This window comes from Bipolaris oryzae (assembly GCF_000523455.1).
Source record: "Bipolaris oryzae ATCC 44560 unplaced genomic scaffold scaffold_116, whole genome shotgun sequence".
NCBI classification, from domain to species: Eukaryota; Fungi; Ascomycota; class Dothideomycetes; order Pleosporales; family Pleosporaceae; genus Bipolaris; species Bipolaris oryzae.
The window spans coordinates 26,816-49,061 of NW_006911392.1; the positions used below are offsets into that span (position 1 = coordinate 26,816).

A 22,246-nucleotide genomic window follows, 5' to 3' on the forward strand; every position below is an offset into this window, starting at 1 on the left:
GCTCAAACAGCCACCACCCTTAGACTCGGTACACCACACCCTGATGTGATTCTTCTCGATTACTCTACTGGATCACCTCCTCCATGCGATGCACATCGCTGTCCTTGGTCCATCTTCTAATCTTCTTGCCGAGACCATAGTATAGCGGGAATGCGAAAAGAGCCGGGCCAACGGTGCAAGCGAAGATGACCATGGCCGGCGTCATCCAGCCATCTTTACTTTCATGTGCCAGATCAAAGACCCAATAGCTATACGAGAAGGCGATGAAGTTCTTACATACAGTTGCCACCACCATGATTTCGCCAGAGATAGGTTTGTAGCAGTCGATTGCATAAGCGATGCAGATGGTAGGCACCGTGGTGACACTAAGCCCGGCGAAGCCATAGCCCCACACAACAATGTGGCCCCATGCCCATTGGTGCTGGTAGGCTAAGCCTCCAAGGATCAAAGAGAGCATGGTGATGATCATGTAAAACCAAAGTGCAGGAAGACGCATCTCTGCTTCACGCACACCACCATTCTTGCGAGTCGCCCGAGCAGCCACCCAATCGGAATACGGGCCTGCTGTCGCAAGACCCACTAGCGCACCGATGGCGAAGGCGAAGTTCGTGTAGCCAACTTGGTCGGGTCGGAAGAGGTACGGTGGCGCCGCAAGGATCGGAGACTCTGTGATGTTGAAAAAAAGAAGAAGATCGGCCGGACCAGCCAGCATCAACCCAGCCCATAGGATAATGGGGTTGAAGAAGACCTTGATAGGAGTCCATGTATCGCGGACAACAAACATCTTCCATCTAGGGTCGGGCTTCCGGAATGGCATAAATTGTGCACGAGACGGGCAGCCATTCGCCACGAGAGAAACATCAGACGTATCCTGGCCCAAGTCGTTGGCTGTAGTAAGCGTGGCTTGTTTTTCGAGCTGGTTATCGTCTTCACTGCTGCGCTCGCTGTTCTTGGCTTGTACTGGACCATTGGTTGCGACGGCAGTGCCGCCACGATGGTACTTCGTTTCCGGGAAGGTGAATGCAATAAGAATGATTGAGACACCTGAAAGTGCTGTCTCGAGCCAGAAGAACGATTGCCAGCCATAATGGGCTCCAATAGCACCTGCCATAATAGGACCTAGGAAGGCCCCCATGAAATATCCAGTGCTACATCAATGTTAGGAGTTACTCACGCGTCTCATGGCTGCACTTATACTTACAAGTAGACGCCCGTCCACAGGCCTCGTTCGTGCAGATAAAAGACATCAGCAATCATCTGGACGGGAATGCTCTCGCTGGTCGCACACACTAGACCATTCACCGCCCTAGCTGCCAGCAGACTGCTATGGCTCGTTGCTAGTGCCTGCCACACGCATGTCAAAAGAATCAGTACAGAAAACACCAAACTAATGGCGCGACGTCCAAAGATGTTGGACAGTGGCACAATGATGAAGTTTGCGAAACCGAGCGTAATGACAGTAATACCAGTCAACATGGCCAACTGATTGTTGTTTAAGTGGAACTGTGCACCAAGCAGTGGAAACATTGGGGCTATGGATAGCGCACCAGTCACAGATATCCACGTAAAGAGCCATTGCGAGGCCATCACCATCACTGTGATCGGTCAGTATGGCGACAATAAGTGTCTTTTGGAAAACATACTCTTCCATTTACGGCTCCAGTTGAGGGGGTCTCGTGGATCAGAAGACGGCTTCGGAATGAGTTGTTTCTTCACCGAACCATCATTGTTCATGAGCTCCGTGCCAGGGATGAGCTCGACATTGTCGGGGCTAGCGGCCATCTTTTTACAGTTGGTATTGATAGATCATGGAAGTTGATGTTGATCTGGGTTGGATGGAGTAGAAAGAACACTTATGTAGTCTCCGGGTACAATGCGGCATTCACACCAATGATGCTCTACATTCTGCCGACGGTGCACTTCAAGTCCGCGCCGGAGAATGCGTCGATGCGAGAACGATGATTGGAACACGATCTGCAGTCAGAAACTTTGATCATCGTTCCAGCTCTGTGAACTGGTTGGTTGCTGTCCTGACACTATCGGTTCAAGTTGCACTAAGCAAGGACTGCGACGATGTGTCTGGCTCGCACCTCCGTAGTGCATAGCTGACCCTTGCAAAATTTCCATTCACGATGCATTTTCAGTCTTGGCAATAGTTCGTAGAGGCCTGGATAGCACGGTTCCCGTGTTTAGGATCCTTTGAGAGCAAGTTCTACGCGACAGTATACTACACAGCCTCTAATTTCCTGGAGGTAGGACATGCAGGGCGGTGTGTACGACACTGGCCTCTATGGAAAAGTATCAATAGGCGTGCGGACCGTGTCAGCAACTCTTCTTCTCATTGATCCGAGGAGCATGGTGGCGACAGCTTCAAACAATCGCTTTACAAGCGTGTCAACACTATCTGGTTTTTCTCTCCAGACTCGGAGTTCCGGAACTTGCGAAAGTTGGATTGTGGAGTCGGGCCTTGGATAACAGAGGAGCTAGCATGCACCACTTCGCAAAGATGGGGGCTACGATAGACCTGAGGCTTGACTACTCCCGGCTTTGAAAGTGGAGACCCACGTCTGTGCTAGCGACGGGCGCCGCCCGGGATCGCGCGTCGGAACTGCGGGGAGGCGTGCTGACAGTAATGCACCATCGTCAGCCCTGGATGGACAACATCGCGAGAATTGCGTTTCCAAACATCTCATACTTTTCAATTCTGAATTCTGCAGGTTTCCTTTTATAGCAAGAATTGGTACCGTCCTAAACATGTGCACTCCGTGCCGGTGGTCAGTACTATGAGTGAGCTGACGGCAAGGCGCAAACACAACCAGCGCTCGCAAGTGTTGAACTTACCAGACAAGAGAAGAGCCTATTGGTTTCTTATTCAACGATGGTACCTGAAAGAAGAAAGATGCGGATAACGCCTGCATGGTTGAGTGTTGGTGAGACACGATTCCCATAAGCGTACCCCTGCAGCCCCAAGGGTTTGTCGGAGCCACGATGTCCAAGAAACCTATTAAGGATTGAGACTATTATTTGATTTTCTAAGATATCTGGTTCTCTATAAATACTAGTGTCTTTTGGCGTCTGCATGTGGCCTGTATCACTAAAGTCGCATACGTTTGAGGGCTGGTATCTTATCCTAAACCAACGCATATATCGGATAGCCTAGCAAATGAACCAGAAAGATAAATAAGTAGCCCTGATAGTATAACTTTGCTACATTCTATAGTACCTTTTCGGTGCGTAGCTGATAAATGCGATTGTGCCGCCATTCGTACCGGACTTCCGCTGGCCACGATCTTTTCGGGAACAACCCAAAATGCCTTGATGCAAAATTGGTATCAACGGGTTCGACCGACAATCCAACGGCTTGACAAACTGTAGCTCTATTTCTTGCCAACCTTTCGATCGTTTCAGACTAAAGCCAGGGAACAAGATATAGCATACCTGAAATGACCAATCACAAAGCTCACAGCGCGTTCACGAGTTATATGGGTGAAGAAGAATATAGTTGTTGATCAGGAACCAAAACACAATAGCACCAGTCTAGTACCAAGGAATCTAAAGGTTTCAGAGCCATTTCCAATCTTGAAGTGGGGGTCCACCCGCTTTCCGTGCACACTAACTTACGCTAGGATCTTTACCATCCAAGGAATTACCATCCGCCCCAAGTCATCTCACTCCTGCTCATATTCATCCAAGCTTGTTGAAAAGGCCTTTCCGGATGTATATTACAACGTTTGACATGCCTTCGCAGTCGCACATGTCGTAGCATATTGAAAAGTATGCTCATGCAAATATAGAATTTTCCGTCACCATCTTCACTTCCAGCAAGCGAGATACCAACTATATGTAGCTTGAAAATGGGACCGTGACTAATTGATCACAAATGGGGTACTGTAAATTACGGAATATAGCTCTTATTATCGAAGAATTGAGTACCAAATAGCTTTCAACAATAGCATCAATGTGCAAAACCTACACCTTTAGTAGCTGCTTGATACTGGCAGCGAGGCGCCAGAAACTGTTGTTAAGTAGTGCTTGCAGAACAATATCATTGGCTTTTAGGAATCTCGATCAATAAAAAGAACTTTCCTTGTCGCGAAATGCGCTGCGATTATCTCTGAAAAGTGCGACAGTACCTTAGATCAATGGATCTGCTCATACCGCTGGGATAGCTCGTGCCCGAAGTCGCTATCTCCGGTTCTCTTGTACCCTCCTCATTCGCTTTTCTTGCGATCCAAACTCTTCATTCTGTGTGAAAAAGCGGCAATCGACAAAGAGCTTGGTAACTCTCTAATCGTCGGTATCATTGTACACTCCGGTCATCGCTCTGAACAAGGATACTCTTACAAACTGATCAGTTTTTTCCCCGCAAAGCCCCGCTTCGAGGAATGCTCCCCACATATTCCACAGTATTTTTAGAGTCCGCCTTGCTGCTCTCTATCGGCAGTTGATGCCGAGCCTATCCGCAGCATACCACGCCCAAGGCACGAAGAGTCGCGTGGCTATATGGAGCAATATGCGAAGCGAAAGCTTAATGGGACTTATCTCTGGCAACCTGGAGGCAACTGCCGATTCGCTGCATAGATTGAACATTTATCCAGACAACACAGCAAAGGGTCGAACCCAGTCTTTGGCAAGCACTTATTGAAGAGTGAAACAGTTCATAACTGGAGATGCCATTATTGGTACACTTGCTAATTATCAAATGACTCTTCATATTCGCTTTAGACAAGGTGACGTTCCGTATCGTGGCTGACGAGATCGGGGAGTTTAGCATGTGCTTAAAAGGTCTCTATGGCCACAAAATGTTTCCTCGTTCTGTCCCAAGAACTTCCTTCTGAAAGCTGAATACGATGTTTTGGCCTAGACTTGCTACTGCTCCGCTCCTGGCACAATGTGTCTTGTCCCAGAACATGCTGCGATTTGCATGTTCGCAGCTGACTGTTGAACGAGCGGATCCACTAGTGACTCCTGGACAGCGACCTTCACCGCATACACATCAGATTATTGGAGGGAATTCTTTCAATCTCACTGTATGATCTTCTTGTTTATTCCTGGGAAACGAGCTGACATTTCCAGATGGAACCCGGTGTATTTGATCCACCCACTCGCTCCACATGCACGTCTTGCACCTACAGTGAAGACTTTAGCAATTACTGGACTGCCTCGCTATACTTCCGGTCGCCTGAGAATGGTACTTTCCAGCGAGTGCCTCAATTCGCCAATGTTGGGCTCCAGCAGGATGGCGGAATGACTGTCTATTACATGCCATATTCAGCGAAGAATAACAAGATGACAGCCTTTAGGCCTGGGTTTCGCATGATCGCCGGCGACCCTACGGCCAAAAAGCCCAACCGTGTTAGCATCTGTCATCGATGTTTGGGCAATGGGGAGGGGTTTGCTCCGTGCGATGCGAAAGACACAGCAGAGCTCCCGAGCAAGTACTGCCCGGGTGGTATTCGGGCGACAGTCATCTTTCCGTCGTGCTGGGACGGTAAGAACCTCGACTCGCCCGACCACAAGAGTCATGTTGCGTACTCGAATAGCGGTGGTCTCGGGTCACCAAACTGCCCCAGTACACACCCAGTTGCTATTCCGCAAGTCATGTACGAGATCATGTGGGACACCGGACGATACAAAAACAATGCATGGTATGGGAATGGTAAACAGCCGTTCGTATATAGCTTCGGGGATGGGTAAGTCGTATCCCGTATCATCTTCAATATTCACTAAATATATGCAGTACTGGTTATGGCCAGCACGGCGACTATCTCTTTGGTTGGAAAGACGACTCTTTACAGAAGGCCATGGATGCTCTGCCAAGTGGCAAGTGTGCTAACGCCAACTGCCAAGTTTTAAAAATTCAATCTGCGCAAGATTCAATGAAGTGCAAGAAATCACAACAAGTGGTTGAGGATGTCGGCGTGGGCGGAAATTGGTTGAAGGAGCTCCCGGGTGGTATGTCGGTTACCTATTGAGTCACAAACATGGGCAAAGTACAGTGTCATTAGACTGCCGTTGCCTTCGACTACTTACAGTATGTACGCATTTTATCCAGATGGCATCTGTTGGGGTGTAGCCAAATTTGTGCTGGTGTGAATATTGATTTCGCATCTGCCGAAACATGATAGCTGCGTAATTGGTCCGGAGATGATTGTTGTGGAAAACAAGGCTGAATGACCGAGCAAGGCCGGCAGCTTCGTGCGAACCAAAATGACTGTCCATGGAACATCCTCGGCAGTCTCAATAGGGCTTGCCCTGCCGAGAGTGACGTGCATGACCCAGAGTTTGATGTATATTTGTACTCTCGACTTCTGCGAGGGAAATCGACAAGTCTGGTAACGATAGCCCACATGCGCTGAAAATGATGCAGGGTGGGCTCGAAGAGGAATGCGTCTTCCAAGGCTTCCATTGCAAGTTCGCTCCCTGCCCTGTATACAGTCACCTTGGAGCATATGCACATGGAAGCATACTAGACAATAAAAGTCATGCGCTTTGCACATGCCGGTCTTCGATGCCAAAGGCACACTGGTGAAAAATGCGATGGCTTTCTTCAACCGCCGACGGATATATTGCTAAACTCTGATTTCCGAGTTTTGATGGTGTTATGTGTAATAAAGTATGGGGTTGATTGTTTGCCATGAGAAATCCAACAAGACGCTCCACACTGCCAAGCTACCCCTCACTCACCCCATCTGTCCTCAACGGCTTCTTTTCGACCCACAACGACTCCGAGGTCCCGAGCCGCAACCCGCTACAGCCGTAGATCCGATGATTTGAGGAAAATAACTGTGCCGCATCGGTGCCGGCTTACTCAAAATAGAACAGCGCTCACAACAGCATGACTGTAATTGGTATGTACATGCGGTACTTAGTGCTCAGCGCGCAACGTTTGTCTTGATGCACGAAGACGACGACGACGACTTGTGCCACATAGCGGGAATTTGAAAGTCATACCAAAGGCCAGTTTTCGACCCGCGATTGTACTCTGGACCGGAAAATACTACAGCTGAATGCCCACCAGTACAGCGAAGAAATATGGCATCTTCAAAAATAGGCACGTTTGCCAACCCTGTCCTTCCGGGCTTCAATCCGGATCCATCAGTCATTCGGGTCGGCGATGACTTCTTTTGTGTTACATCGTCGTTTGAGTATTTCCCTGGGGTCCCAATTTATCACAACAAAGACCTGATCAAATGGGTCTTAATCGGACACGCCCTAACCCGGAAGTCGCAGCTTGATATCAAGACTCCCGAACCTGGAGGCGGTGTGTGGGCAACAACCATTCGGTACCATAACAGCGAGTTTTACATAATTACCAATTCTTTTGACCGGTACCGACCGCAAATCGATGATCGCGTATGGCCTCGGGGCTTTTACGTGAAAACCAGCAACATCTGGAATGATAGTAGCTGGTCAGATCCAGTATACTTTGATCAAGTTGGGTTCGACTTTGACCTCTTCTGGGACGATGATGGAGTGGTATATTTGTCATCCTGTTATCGCAAGATTGATCGCTCTCCGGATCCCAAAATACGAGATTTTGCTGTTCACATATCTACGGTCGATCTCAAATCTGGGACTTTGACATCCAGACCCCGGATGATTCGCGATTCCGCATCCGGTTTCGCCGAAGGTTCCCATCTCTTCAAGCGCAACGGTTATTACTACCTGTTCACTGCTGAAGGCGGTACCGAGTCCGGACACTGCGAGTATGTAACCCGAAGCCGAGAGGGTCCTTTCGGGCCGTGGGAAGCGGCACCGCACAACCCACTGTGGCGTAATACAACCGATGATGGTATCCAAAACACGGGGCATTGCGACGTTGTTGAGGATTCCCAGGGGCAGTGGTGGGCTATGTGTTTAGGTGTGCGACCCAGGAAGGAAGGTAGCTCATGGCGGACCTCGGTCTTCGGGCGCGAAACAATGCTGCTTCCAGTTCGATGGGAGAATGACTGGCCGATATTCAATGAAGGCAAAGCGGTTGCATTGCGAATGGAGGCGCCAAATGGCTACATTGTGGAGGATGACAAGAGATGGAGAGACGACTTCACGGGAATCAAATTAGGGCTGGGGTGGTATAGAAAAAGTAAGGAGAATTATTATTCCTCACTATTTTTAACTAGAGTACGGTTACTGAAACCGCACAGATACCCCAGTGAGACAGGACTTCTCAATGACAGCTCGCTCCAATGAGCTCACACTGTATGGTGGTCCGTACACCTTGTCAATGCCTGCTTGTCCGACACTTTTCCTACGGAAGCAAAAGCATTGGCCTGTTGTTTGGGAAACTCAACTGGATTTTCAGCCTGAGGCACTACGCGTCGAAGCGGGGACTGTCGTCTGGTGGAACCACACTTGCTACGCCAGCATAGGAGTAACACTTGTTAAGCGTAATGGACAGCTACAACGAGCCATCCGATTGACTGATCCAGACAAGGAAGTTAAAGAGGTAATAATCCCAGAGCAAGGTGCAGTAAAGTTGATCATTGAAAGCACTGAGACTAGCTATCGACTAGGATACCGAGATGTCAGTCACGACGCACATGAAGTGAATGAGAGCTGGGCGTGGCTGGGTAACATTGACACTCAGGTCATGACGCGCGCCCCTGAGGTTGGACAGCCTTTTACAGGCATGATGATGGGGTTGTACTCTTTTGGCGAGATGCAGCCTGTTCTGAGTCCAGCGCATTTCGCGTATGCAGAGTTTCGATAGCTGCATTACTGTAGTATAGGCCAGCATCGAGTTCAGGGAGCATGGTAAATGCGATACCGAGGCACGCAGGGAAAAGCATCGGGGGGTTGATGATACTCATACCAAACATATTATGCTCATGCTGTTTTTCAAAAAGGCAGCAGCTAGAACTCACTCGGTCTTTTGTGTTACCTCGGATGTACCCAAGTGGGATCTTTCGAGCATATAAAACTTGCAATCTGACACGAGACAATACGGATTGACACGAACCGCTATAGCTGCGCTGGGCGCGTCATGATTAAAAGGATCCGCATGAGGCCGGGTAGCAGTTCTTGGGAAGACGATTCCCTGTAGAAATCGGGTCCGTACCTTGTCTCCAAGCAATATATGCATGAACCCTTACCCGTATAGAGAAATGAAAAACACGCAACTATTCCGAGCATTCAACTTGGTGGCGATGTGCAACAACAGGATTCTGCACAATTCAATTTTTTTTTCATAGTCACAAGTTGTGGCCCACCACAGTCTTGATATTGACAATAGGCCGACGAGTTTGATCGCCAATGCACCATCTATTTCCTTCGAGGAAAAAAAGATGAGTAGTCTCAATCCTTCGTGTGTCATGTATCTCCTTGAAGTAAAGAGCAAACGCTCTCTAGACCAAAGTCTCATTTACGGAGATTGATTTGCGGGTGTTATCGATACTAAAGGTGCTGCAAAGATCTGCGTCATATACCAGATATGTAGTATAACCTCAGCCCAACCATGTGGCTGTATCGCTTCCAACTGAAAAGAAGAACAAGCATCTAGACGTTGGTTGACATCTTACAATTAAGGTTCACATCCGCTCCACAAGCTTAATGTCAGCTTCGGGAATACCAGCCGCAACCTCGCACCTCGGAACAACGAGGTGTTCGTGGGCGATTATAATAGAGATCGGGAATAGGCATGAGATCCACTTACAATACCTCAGAAACACACGAGGACAGGCGATTTCTCGAACCAGACTGGCCCTGTAACACCTGGATCATGAGGCGAGCACATCGGTCCGATAGGGATAGATAAGGCGGGCTTGGGCATCGTCTAGAACTGATGAGGGATTTCGCACGGGGAAAGGGGGGGACAAGATGCCGCGGCACCGCGCCGCGCAGTCATCATCGGGCCTTTGGTGGGCGTGTGGCATGATGCCAATGTTTGTGGCTATTGCAACGGATCGAGGGCGATGCAATCTCACCAAACTGTCAATACTACGCAACAAGTGACCACAAGTCGGGACGCAGGCCAATATTGGTGTCGGGTGCAGGCTGGCGATTAGCCACAACGGGATTCAACAAGACGAGTTTAAAGTTTCCAAAGAAGCTGCCACGGTCAAGAGCTCAGGGACTCAACTGGCAGGTGCTTGTTCATGACAATGGTAGATGCTTAGGCGAGGGTGGCCCGCCGGGGACCGACAGACATCGGGCCTTTTCTTCACTGATGGCGCAAGCGTTCCGTGCCAATGAGGCGGGCCGGAGCTAGATCAAGATGGGCCTAGAACTATCCAGTGTCCTACTCTACACACAAAGTACATAGTAAGCAACCAGGCACGCACAGACAACGGATGTGGCCTACATGCGTACCTATAGATTGGAGGTTCAGATTGCCGAGTCGTGCAAGGGCCATTACAGGGGAAGCATTTCCTGGCGTATAGCAACAGAGAGAACAAGCCGGGCATCGGAAAGTTGTGGAAAACAAGTGGGGCGATAGGAATGTGGAGCAAGGAGAATTCGAATTAGATTATTATACCCTGGCTATAGGTCTACTACTGCACAAGGGTTTCAGTGTCGTACGACAAGGTCTTTCTGGCTCTCGCTATCGCTGACCCTCGAGCTGTCGTCATAGTGCTGCTCAAAGTGTCGAGAAACGTAAATGTTTTTGCCCAAGATTTTGTCGTCGCTAGACTTATCTAGGCCAACTGTTTGGGAAGACGAACCCAACTCAATATCCTCAGCACCTGCGCGTCTGGCTGTGCTTCTGATGCCATGGGTCATGCTTTTGGATTTGCCTAGTCCATCCGTTCCCAGCCCGTAGCCGTTGCTGCCGCCGCGTGATGAGAAGCCGGGTAGGATCTTGACCATGAGTGGCTTGAGTGCTGGTAGCGATGCACAAACAATGGCCAGATTCATTTCGATTGAGGACCAGTATGCCACTGGCGCACTGTAGTAGGTAGTGTCATGCTGGTTTGCGACAAGAATAGTGAGGGCGTGAAGGCGAAGAATGGATACCACGCACACGAACCATCCAATTGTCAAAATTGCGATGAGGGCTATCTTGGGGCGTTTGGCAATTTGCAGGTTCCAGATAACCTTTACGGGAAGGAAGGCCACAAGAAGATCGGTGAGGATGTTTATGGCGGCATTGACGAACCAGATGCTGTTTGGCCTCTGTCAACAAACGACACAGACAATAGAACACTTTGTGACTTACATTGGGCCTTCCACGCATGAAGATTGTTTCGGTCCACCATCTTTGGCAGGAAGGGGTTCACATGTATACACCGCTACGATGACCATACAAACTCCCCATATGATACACATTCCCATGATAATGTGGAGTGGTATGCGCATCTTGCGTACAGTAAAGATTCGGCCATATTGAAGCAGGATGGATATCTTAGTAAAAGTAAGGCTGATGTTATAGAAGATGATGCTCCAAAACAGGTACTGTTGATCGTCAGCGAATCAACATGCGTGAAAACTGTGCTCTGGTCGTACCTTGAGGATCGGCCGAAACCCTTCAGGAAACTCGATGAAGATTGCATGCTTGCCATTGCCTGCGTTGGCTTCTACGGTGAGTTAGTGGGGCTATTATCTGTACGTTTTGCATGGTGACTTACGAAGAACCTGGAAAACGCTTGCAACAGTGGCTGTCGCCTAAGTAATGTGAGTTGGGTATTCAAATTCACGAGCGTGGTTGAGGCTCACCAAGGACACCACTATTGCATAATCCTAAAAGAGAAATGTCAGAATAAGTCCGTGGCAGGAAATGTTTAGGGAGGTAATTACCTCCCAACCGAGCTGCAGTCCGATATATCGTATACGAGCGAACAGCCGTAGGCTTACGGCAATATAGGAAAGTACCGTGAAAGCAATAATAACGGACTTTGTGAGAGGACCTCTGTCCTCCTGGGCCATGGCAGCCAACTGGTCAGTGGTTAGTTGGTCCATAGTGGTTTGCGAAGAATGGGTCCAGCGACACGGATATGGCCAAGTTATTAATACAAAAGGTCAAAAAGACGAGACCCTGAGGGGTGCCTCCTCGCATGGGACCAGGACTAGTTCTCCTCGGACTGTGTGGCGTTACAGACATGAGGGATGGGATGGAGGTACCTGGTGCACAGGCTTCAGAGGCCAACACGCCCACAACCCGAGATGCCGCCAGTGGTACGCGAAACTCTAGCCCTGGCAATTGCGACGAGGCGATTTGATGGAGGGATGCCTGATGGCTGAGCTAGAATTAGTGCATGCTGTGATTCCCATAGGGCCAATCGTAGCGCATGCAGCACGGAGAGCACTGACAAGTATGCGCCATGCCGTTACTGAAACGAGCAATTTGTCCAGGGCCGTGGCAGTGGCAATGAACAAAGTGGTATTCGTAGTATAGCCGTGCGTCAGTTGCAAATGTGGATGCAATGCAGGGCACTTGGGGTGGTACCCTAGTAGCTGATGTAGATCCGACAAATACTTGTAGGGGTGCAGATGTACAGCATCGGTTGCCTCGGCCCATTCACAGTGACGTGAGGCACAGTCAATGAGCATTTCCGGGTTGGATCGAATAAAGTTCTGTCCAACAGTTCCCCGCGACCAGCTCACTACTTACCGACTAGCAGCCGGATCTGCGGCTTATGCCCAATCGTCCATGCTTCCGCCCGTGATGCAAAGCGCTTTGTCCGTCGGGTCGCGGGACGTAAGTAAGGCCTTTTCCGCACGAGTAAGTGAACAGTTGGCGTCGTAAAAGAGTCCCATGTTCATCTGGGGCACAAGAGTCGATTTCACAGCAACGGTCAGCTGTTTGCATATCTTGTGGGCTCTCGCTGGACATGTCGTATTCGTCGCGCAAGTAATCCACCCCTAGCTGAAGGGCCTGTGGCTCTTCTGCAGCTACCAGCGTGCGAATCTCTGCATGTCGGTATGCACCTCTGTTCATGCGGCTGCAAGAGAGCTGGCTAAGGATATGTAAGTAGTATGTAGCGCGTTGGTTGGGGCCGAGCGACGCGTCCACGTGCATTGCGCAACTTGGGGGTGTGTGTGTGTGCGTGTTCCACGTTCCAAGTCCCAGTAGCTTGGACAAACGCTGCCGATCTCACCGGAATTGGGAAGGAGATTTGGCACATCTGCAAGACACACCAACCCGTCCCTCCAATGCTTCAACTACTTAGTTACGGCCGAAAGCTTAACACCCATTCTCTATGCATACATACATACATACATATATACATGCGTCTATGAGTCGCTAGGTCACAGAGTACCCCACACACATACACACACACACAACTGACAGCTTGGTTGCTTGTAGATTCCGCATTAGGGGAAGCCGATGCCAGACGTTGCTCACCACCAGCTTCGGCTAGCACAGAGTTTACACTACACCCAAGCCATATCCCCACAGCCAGCACGGCATTAACAACCCGACTACTAGAGGAGTCGTTGAACCCAACCGTGGCGCCTGTAGGCTCGTCAGCTCACGGCAACATGGCCTGTGTAGACGAGGATTTGCTTTTTCCCCATACACCTACTAAGCTAAAGAGAGTCGCATATCAGCTCACAGAATACGCCATTCGCTTAGAATACTCTTTGGACATGTTGAAAATAGCATCGTGGGCGATCTATAAGGCTCAGCAACATGAGGTGATTCTTGACCGATCAAAATGACATGTGCGAAGGAGACTACACCTCTGGACCTATCAGTGCGCCAGGAGTGTGTTGTTAAGTCCGAGAAGGTTTTGCCCCGTCAAGGCAGCTAGCATGGCATGGGAAGCTACCGCAAGGCGTTCTGCCTATCACACTACCTTGAGCCATAGAAACAACGGCACATGCAGCAATAACCGTGGATTAAGCTTTTCGTCTAAACGAGGCGAGGGAATTCGTCTGATACATCACGGAGAAGGGCAGTGTCATTGACATTTCCCTGGGTTTCTCAGATTTGTGCTAAGTAAGCATTTGTAAAGAGGAACCACCATCGGATCATGGTCTTGACCCAAGTCACCTTGAGCTGAGATGCTAAGAGGATCGCGAATCTTTATACCTTCTACAAACAAACCTCTAATTACCGCAAAGACACACCTGCCACGGGTGCTGTATCAGCGAGTGCATGGCCAGGCCACCACGTCGACAGTATATAAGCTGCGAGTACAGGAAGATGCATGGGCAACTACAATGGCCCAGACGCCCCGCCATCGCAATTTGCTTTTTCCATGTCCCCTTTAACTAAGCCTTTTGTCCCCTGCGTATGCATCTACCCTCGGCGCACCAGTGTCTAGTTACGGGCTACGGGCTACGGCTCCGTACGAATGACGCGCAAAAACCATCCAACATTAGGCGCCTGCCAAATCATTCTAGCCCGTCTTTTTGGGATTCTAGGCCTTGCATTCGCGTATCGGCACCCCCGCTATCCATCCCAGCCCCAAACTTTGCTTCCATAAGTATTAGCAGCAGTGTCGTCGGGACTAGTGACTCGTGCCTTCGATATACCATCCCACTCTTTCCTCTCCGCCTCACAAAACCGTCTAATTTTACTGGACGATTGAAATGTTTTCTGTTATTTCCAAATGCGGGGAAAGGAGATTGTCAGGTACAACGGTACTGTTGTCGAAATTAGAGTTTTGCACTTGTGGCCAGACTAGAAGCTTTGAGGCAGCGAGTACATGGGAATGTCACTGTACACCGTCCGGTAAAACCTGCCGGGACAAAAAGTCCCTCTGGGAGTGCAATACATAGTTTCGCTTATCAGCTGCTGAGTTGGCAGCAAGCGAAACCTGCTCGTAGGGTTCGTGTCCAACTCCATCATGCATGGCACACAGCGTCAGCAACACCCCCTATCTACTTCGGATTGAGCAGAAAAGGCACGCATCTATCGTAGCTTGTTGCACTAACTGCTCCCCATTTCGCTCATGATTCTCCTTCTCCTGGTCTACCGTCTTTCCCTTGAAATATGGCGATGATAGCGTCTGTCCATGGAGAAGTAGTTCTTGTTCCCCACTCCACTCGCAAACGTTTCTTTTACCTGTTACTGGCTGGCTCTTATGATTCATCTATCAGACCATCGCGAGTAGAGATTGCTGAAGCTTTTAGCACTGCACTTGAAAAGATTTCTCGTGGTGAGAGAGCACTCGGCATGGATGACGAGAAATCTCCCACTGAGCCTCTACATTGTGTTCTCTTATAACAGACGCTAGTCCCTATATATACATCCTCTTTTGCTCCTCATTCCAAGAGACGCTATGTTGGCAATCACTTGGGAAATGTCCAAGAGACTTTCTTCTTTGGCTTGCCTAAACTTATTCTCTGGTCCAGACCTTGCCATTGCCAAGTAGTGGTCATGACCCAGTGTTGTGAGCTCCGTTGTTGGCGAAAAGATTGAATAATGACGTGAGACGAGTTCAGAGTTTGATCCGATGGTGTATTGCTAAATTCACAGGGGCCAATGTTGTATTTTCTGAACACCTGATTTTCCTTAAAATACCCTTCATTTCACTCTTGTTCGTCCAAGTCAACATGATCAGCAAAAAAGTTGATTACGATAGCAGAAAAACTCCTATGTACATTGAAAACAACGAACTTTTCTGTGAAAACCAACACATATCCACATCACTATCCTGTGGGGTGGGACAAATATCTTTTTCGCTCAGTACCAAACGATGATAACCAATCATTGCCAGTGTCAAGCTTCATTACTGAGACCTGCACATTGCAAATGAAACTACCTGTGCTATTGATATGCAGGCATTCATGAAAAATCCAAAACATTGAGCTCTGGCACCACTCCTAGTACTCACTAATGCGTGCTGTATCTTGCGGCCACCCTGTGCCTATAGGCTACCAATGGTTTCGGCCTGCTCCAACGTATGCCCTGTTTCACGCATTCTCCTACAATATTCAACAAGAAATGTTCAGCCTTGAGTCTTTCGTTCGAAGCTTCTCGCTTCCATGCTGGCCACGCTCCTTATCTGATGCTGCCACGACGTCATCGGCACCACCCGTCTAGTTCTTTCTCGATTTCCGGATGCTACATGTATTTTTCCTAATCCCTGCTCCAAGTCAAACGTACTGATGCTACGTTATTTGAGAACAAGGCGAGCTGGCGTCGCTATCATTAGTGCTACAACGTCCTGTCAATGCTATGTCAAGTGTCAATTGAATAAGTGTGCACGGCCGTCGAAAGCAACAATATCCTTGCACTATGTACGTACTCAGGCTTCTTATCCCTATCTATCCCATAAACTTGACGAGCTAAGTACGTGTATGGGTGCAGATTAACCAATGGGATCGTGCAAGCGTCAGATCCGCGGACGTTTTGAACCCTACTTTTTGACAACTGGATCGGAGAGAGGGATCAAAAGCAACGTGCAGGAGGTAGGGCTGATTGACGGAAACGGTCGGCAAACCTAAAACAGCCGACAGAAAGGATCCACCTCGTAGCCGCCTAGCATTGCATTTTTTAAGACCCTCATCCAGTCAGATTTAATTCTTATACTCACAATCAGCGTCGTAGCGCGGAGCGGTCAAAAGAGCATGGGAGAAAAAGTGGGTAGGTAAGCGAATGAGGTGTACACTAAGTACACACCTGGTACCCGTAATCGGATTGCCCTGGGCCCCACCCAGCAACCCCATGCAATCAAAACAAGGCGTACCAGCAATCCGTCTGCCACGTGCCTGTGACATGCTTTTGCCCAGCCTCGCCTTACCGTAACTACCTTCGGCGTACGTAGTCCCTTGGTCGGATGCAGACCAGTCAGCAGACAGAAGCAAGCATTCCCCTCAGAGTGCATGTCATAGCCCGGCTGTCGGTGCCTCAAACTCGGGTCTGCTATTCGTCTGTCCGGAGAGGGCCATTACACCATTTTTGGTCTCTATGCAACGTAGTTTCAAGCGGGCATCGGGCCTGAGGCAGACCAGCCTCATGGCCTGACACACACTTTACTTGTCGTTCTGCACCTGGGCGCGACAGCGACATGGAACGCGCTAGAAAAGCACGACACTGTTGGAAGCGTGTAGGTTAGGTGTGAAATGCACAGAGGGTGGGCGCATAGGACGAGCACCATTGGACAAGGAAGTCTAGTCCGGGTGTGGCGGCTTAGAGAGCAACGTCAGTCCATAAGGTTGGAGTAACAACGAGAGCGTTTTGTTCAAGAGGCAGCCAAGAAGAAAGCCCATGGTATCCCCTGTCTCCCGTACCTTGGGCGTGCGCGAAGCACAAGAGGAGCAGCATGTGAAAGTTGAACAGCAAATTGAGTGCGAAGGAGAAAGAAGAAGGTTGTACAGGGACTGGCTGGGCAGTCAGAGCAGACACGTAAGTAGGCAGATGGTAGTAGGCAATTCGGCAGTTTCTTTTTGCTTTTCTTCTGAGTTACCTCGGACGCACATTGACATCACAATTTCCGAATACGTATGTGAAGCGGCATTGCAGGAAGAAAATGCTACAATTGGACAGCGGGCGCGTAGAGATGCAGCAGCCATGATCTCGTGATGCTACCCTTTTTTCTATCTTGCTTCTGCATGTATTCGCGCGGTTGGCTATCGTGACAAAAAGCCCGGACAGTGCCCGGTGCGTGGTGCTTGCTTGGTGCTGGCTGGCTGGCTGGCGCGCACGCACGCAACACGCGGGGGGCTGAGCGTGGGAGCTTGCTTCACTATCCCATGTGCGGCCACCACCGTGAGATTGCGGTGCCTTGCTGAAAGGGCAACGGGTCTGCGCGGGGCCACCGCAGGCAAGAAAAATCAGGGCCAATTTCATGTATAAAAGCCGTCGACGACGCTGGACGGGGGGTTGTGCGCCGAGAGTTTGGTGGTACTGATTCGAAACAGAAAGCACCTTTCATCGTTCTGCTCGTTTGATGCCCACTGCTTCCTTAAAATCAAGATCAACACCACCCTCTGCATCACTCTGACCCTCTCCCCTTCCCCTTTCTCCCTCCCACTCTCACTCTCTCCGCCGATCCATCCGGCTCATCCAGGACTCGAACGTCTCCCATTCTTCCCCTCGACTCCTCGCCGTCCTCCAATCCCGCCCCCACGATCCGACCAAATACTACGCAAATATGAAAGACTGCCCCGAATGCAGAGGCAATGGTACCGTCAAGTGCGACGCCTGCAACGGCAAAGGCGGCCCATGCTGCAAACGGACCGGCCAAAAACAATGCACCATCTGCGAAGGCACAGGCGCCATTCACTCGGAGCACTGAGTATGCACTGTACCGCCCAAAGCAAAAGCTGCCGCCGCCACTGCCGCTTCGACGAGCTCGGCACGCCTTTTACCCAACCACCCGAAAAAAAACGAAAAAAAAACTACCAGGTACGTACTTACGGCACATGTTCGTATCACTCCAAGCCACAGCCAAAGCCGTGCGAAAAAAAAAACGGTCACCCAACTCCTACCCGCTCTATACGAAGGCCACCTCCCAATACGCCCTCCGATCATCTCGGCGCTACACGCGGCCATCTCCGGGACCATTCAAACTGACGTTGCATAGCGCCAGGTCATCATCATGACCAACCGCCCCCGCCCCTTGAAATTTCCGCTGTCCTTCATTTCACTAGCCATTTCGCCATCCCTTGATCGATCGCGCCGGCGCGGCCCCCCAAAAAATCATCAATTGCGTAAAGAGACGGGACGAGGAAAGCACGCGAAAGGAGAAAGACAGAGAAATGAAAAAAAAGATTGTTGAGGAATGCTAGCGACGGGATCGCAAGCACGCTGAAGCAAAGCCAAAAAAATAACAGAGAAGAAAGAGAGATGGAGAAGAGCACACCCACGTGTGCAATGAGAATTAACCATATACCCCAGGACGCGAAAGCAACCAATACGCACCGATCCGGCGTTTATCTCAATTATTATTATTTTCCTTTGTTAACAGTACGTACCAGGCGTTTTTTTCCTCCATTTATTTCTTCTGTGCACGTGTTCATCTGTGCCTTTTTTTCCTTTTTTCTTTCTACAAATGTACTATGGCCAACTTTGTTGTGTTGTTCCTTTACAAATTGATTGTTGGCTTTAATTGGTTTTGGTTGGACAGACGGGTTCAGATTGAAAATCACACATACGCGCGCGAGATATGGCGAGACACAGTACGTAGCCATTGTGTCACGCTGGGATTTGTGAAATCGCGAGGACTGGGGGGTATGTGTGAGCGGGTAAAAAAAACATAGTATGGCGCGGGGTGTGGGTTGGGATGGAAGAGGCGCCGCATGGTTTGCATTGGTTGCCCAGTTTGCGCCAACGGGGGATGTTTGGGTGGGTGGGGGATTTGACTAGCGGCCATGGTTTGCTGAATTCATCTCCTGATTTCATTTCCCACCCTTTCCCCTCCTATGGGCAGATGGAGGTTTTTCTGGGCACTTTGGTTCGCGATCGTCTCGAGCCCGCACATTGATACGCATACATACATAATAGATAGACCAGGGAAGGGGCGTTTTTTCCCTTTCTTCATCAAGATACCATATAGAAATACATTTCCCTTTTTTTTTCTCAGAAAGAAGGTCCACGATCAATGGCAAACTACTCTTTAGTCCCCCGCACACATATCAATACCTTCCTAGTACGTTCGTACGAACGCGTCAATCAGTCACTATGAAACCACCAACGGCTCGGCTCCGCACGCCATGCAAGGGCTATCCTGAAACACGCTCAATACGCAGGACCAAATGTAAAAAGGTTACGAAGGATTCAGCCACACTCTGACAATCCACCGCCACAAACATCCCCACTACTACCCTTTCTTTCTTTCCTTTTTTACCCTTACCCACAAAACTGTAAACCCCCCCGGGCGAGTGTCCCGCTAATCAAAACAAAAGTTATAGTGGATACACAACCACGCCAGCGGGATACGTAATGTCCCTGTTCCTGTGAGATTTGACGAACCGGTGGACGGGCCTCGCTGGGGCCGCGGACTGTTCCTTTTTTGCAAATCATCAGATGCGTGCGGCTCCGTGATTGACGTGAGCAACATTCGACGGTCCCCCCCCCCCTCTCCCCCTTGACAAACAGAGCATGACTCGATGAGACAAACACATGAATGACGTGCTTCACTAATTCACTGGGCACCTTGGGTACATGGTAATTAGTCAGGTAAATGGCTCGACTTTCAACGACAAATATCATTATCTTTTGCATTACCAACTACACAACGCTTCCACCCCCCGTTTCACCATTTCCCTTTCTACAGCTTAGCTTTAACAGCTGCTCGCTCCAGCGTCGGACCATCCCAGATATCGCGCTCAACAGCTCTCGTATTAATATGCTGCATACCAAGTTGCTCAATCTTCTCTACACCAAGAAGGCGCATACATGTTTCCGTTTCAGCTTTGAGAACTGTCGTTTTTTGTTAGCGACATGACAACACAAGATTTAAGAAGAAGTTGAAAAGAAAAAAAAACTTACTTTCAAGAACCCTTTCCACACCTTCTTTGCCTCCTGCTCCAAGACCAAATAGCGCAGCCCGACCGAGACCCACGCCCTTGGCGCCTAGGCAAAGTGCTTTAACAACGTCTGTTCCGCGCTTGATGCCTCCGTCGACCCAGACTTCGATGCGGTCAAAGACTTCTGGGCAGTACTTTCGGATCTCCAGCAAGGTGTGTACAGCAGGTGGTGCTGTGTCCAGCGCTCTACCACCGTGGTTGGAAAGGATAATAGCCTTGACATGTGGCGCGTGGAGGGAAGCGAGGTAAGCATCTTCGTGTGTTTGGATGCCCTTGAGTACAATAGGCTTATCGGTGTGTTTCTTGAGCCAGGGCAGTGTAGAGCGCCATGTCAAGTCCGCCGCTGTGCCCCAGAACAAACTCTGTCCTACGCCCATGCTCTTTGGTTTGGGCTTTTCGTTCTCGCTTGCTTGTGTTGGTGTCTTTGCATCGGTTGACGTCTTGCTTACGCTCTGAGATTCCTGCACAGCTGCACGGAGAGGCAAGTTTGAGCCAACATTTTTGCTGCGCTCATCATGTTCGCGTTTTCCTGGCACAGGCGCGTCGAGTGTGAGACAGATGTATTTAATGCAATCAAGCTTGTTCATACGGGCGAGCATAGCTTCGCTCTTTTGCCGCTCATTTTGAACATATAGTTGCCATCCAAACACCTGGCCAGGCTTCGCATCTGCAACTATTTGTTCGGGTGTCATGGATGCGTTTTGCGATATCAGGTGCATGGCGCCATACTTCTCGCATGCCTGCGCTATACCCCACTCGCCGTCTGGATGTGCGAGCCGGGCCATTGCAGCGGGAGAAACATATATAGGAATCTTGACATCGTGGCCAAGAAAGGTCGTCGAGGTATCGCAGCGTGTACAGTCGACAAATACCCGTGGCCGTAGGAGTATACTCCTGTACACCTTATTGTTGAATGACTTACTCTGCAGATCGTCGCTTGCAGAAAAGTAATATGCCCATGCTTTATACGGAATCTTCTTCGTCGCCACCTCTTCAATCTCGTCGATATTCAAAAGACTCTCCAGGTCTACTGGCCCGTCTTGTTGCGCCTCGCCAGTCTCCAGTGGTGTCTTTTCTTCTTTCGGTAGTGTGTCTGGATTGATTGTGCCGAGCTTGTCCGAAGCCTGGAGATTTTCTTCGAGGATACCTGGAGGGTGGATAGGATCGTATTCTTCCGTCGCGTCCTTGCCTGCGAGTTGGAGGATGACCTTGGATCCGCCAGGGTGCTCGGGTAGGAAGCGTGTTACATCGTAGACATTGCCGTATAAAACTACCCAGCAGCTCTCTGCCGTATTGTGCTTTGCAACTAATCTTATGGGTCAGCTACAAGGAATTGACGTCTTGGATTGACTTGCGACGGACCTTCGGCGTAATCAAAGACCTTCGCCATTGTACGAATACTCTCAACCAAGTCTATGTGAAAAACTGTCGCTATATCTGGGGAAAGGCAATGGAAATGCGACAAAAGTATGCAAATAACTAGAAAGAATAAGAAAGGAAATGGCACAGCGGAAAGCCGAAGGCGGAGCAAATGCCGACGACCTCCAACTCACCCGCAGTTGTGGAGAAAGAAGCTCGGGGTAGTGCCACGCCGAGTCAGGCAAGACGGGCCGCATTGCTTTATTCGCGCAGGTAAGCCGCATATCCGGCTGCTTGATTGGCGGATCAACTACTCTCCCCAAACACCGCGGTATCTACACACGAACTATACATCTAAGTCGTTCTTTGATCAAGGTTCATAATTCACTGTGTAGGCAAGCATTGCAAAATAATACATCTTTAGATTTGCTCAACCTCGTGGCTGACTACATGCCTTCCGGGTATCCTTCTCGAGTTCATGGCCAGCGACCCTAGAATACACCCTCTACTCTTCTTTAGGCTT

The 22,246-nt window shown here is 49.6% G+C and overlaps 6 protein-coding genes across 6 annotated transcripts; 3 read left to right on the top strand and 3 right to left on the bottom strand.

Annotated features, from left to right (window-relative positions):
* Positions 1 to 64: 64 nt before the first annotated feature.
* COCMIDRAFT_38755 (uncharacterized protein) lies at positions 65 to 1,782 on the bottom strand (the record flags this gene model as incomplete). The annotated part of the gene is made up of 3 exons (XM_007692005.1): positions 65 to 1,148; positions 1,202 to 1,595; positions 1,644 to 1,782. 3 exons carry the CDS (start codon positions 1,780 to 1,782, stop codon positions 65 to 67), a joined length of 1,617 nt encoding a protein of 538 aa, XP_007690195.1.
* A 771-nt stretch (positions 1,783 to 2,553) lies between these two features.
* Positions 2,554 to 2,787, top strand: COCMIDRAFT_101272 (uncharacterized protein; the record flags this gene model as incomplete). The annotated part of the gene is made up of 1 exon (XM_007692010.1): positions 2,554 to 2,787. A coding segment is annotated over one exon (234 nt), but the record flags the coding sequence as incomplete, so codon positions are not given.
* Positions 2,788 to 4,850: 2,063 nt separating this feature from the next.
* COCMIDRAFT_101249 (uncharacterized protein) lies at positions 4,851 to 5,975 on the top strand (the record flags this gene model as incomplete). Its single annotated transcript, XM_007692011.1, has 3 exons — positions 4,851 to 5,030; positions 5,077 to 5,693; positions 5,741 to 5,975. 3 exons carry the CDS (start codon positions 4,851 to 4,853, stop codon positions 5,973 to 5,975), a joined length of 1,032 nt encoding a protein of 343 aa, XP_007690201.1.
* Positions 5,976 to 7,035: 1,060 nt separating this feature from the next.
* On the top strand, positions 7,036 to 8,713 carry COCMIDRAFT_101225 (glycoside hydrolase family 43 protein; the record flags this gene model as incomplete). Its single annotated transcript, XM_007692012.1, has 2 exons — positions 7,036 to 8,086; positions 8,148 to 8,713. 2 exons carry the CDS (start codon positions 7,036 to 7,038, stop codon positions 8,711 to 8,713), a joined length of 1,617 nt encoding a protein of 538 aa, XP_007690202.1.
* Positions 8,714 to 10,509: 1,796 nt separating this feature from the next.
* On the bottom strand, positions 10,510 to 11,898 carry COCMIDRAFT_7265 (uncharacterized protein; the record flags this gene model as incomplete). Its single annotated transcript, XM_007691996.1, has 6 exons — positions 10,510 to 11,104; positions 11,159 to 11,394; positions 11,446 to 11,516; positions 11,568 to 11,604; positions 11,656 to 11,679; positions 11,737 to 11,898. 6 exons carry the CDS (start codon positions 11,896 to 11,898, stop codon positions 10,510 to 10,512), a joined length of 1,125 nt encoding a protein of 374 aa, XP_007690186.1.
* Positions 11,899 to 20,105: 8,207 nt separating this feature from the next.
* COCMIDRAFT_101250 (uncharacterized protein) lies at positions 20,106 to 21,754 on the bottom strand (the record flags this gene model as incomplete). Its single annotated transcript, XM_007692013.1, has 3 exons — positions 20,106 to 20,257; positions 20,327 to 21,670; positions 21,727 to 21,754. 3 exons carry the CDS (start codon positions 21,752 to 21,754, stop codon positions 20,106 to 20,108), a joined length of 1,524 nt encoding a protein of 507 aa, XP_007690203.1.
* Between the last annotated feature and the right edge of the window lie 492 nt (positions 21,755 to 22,246).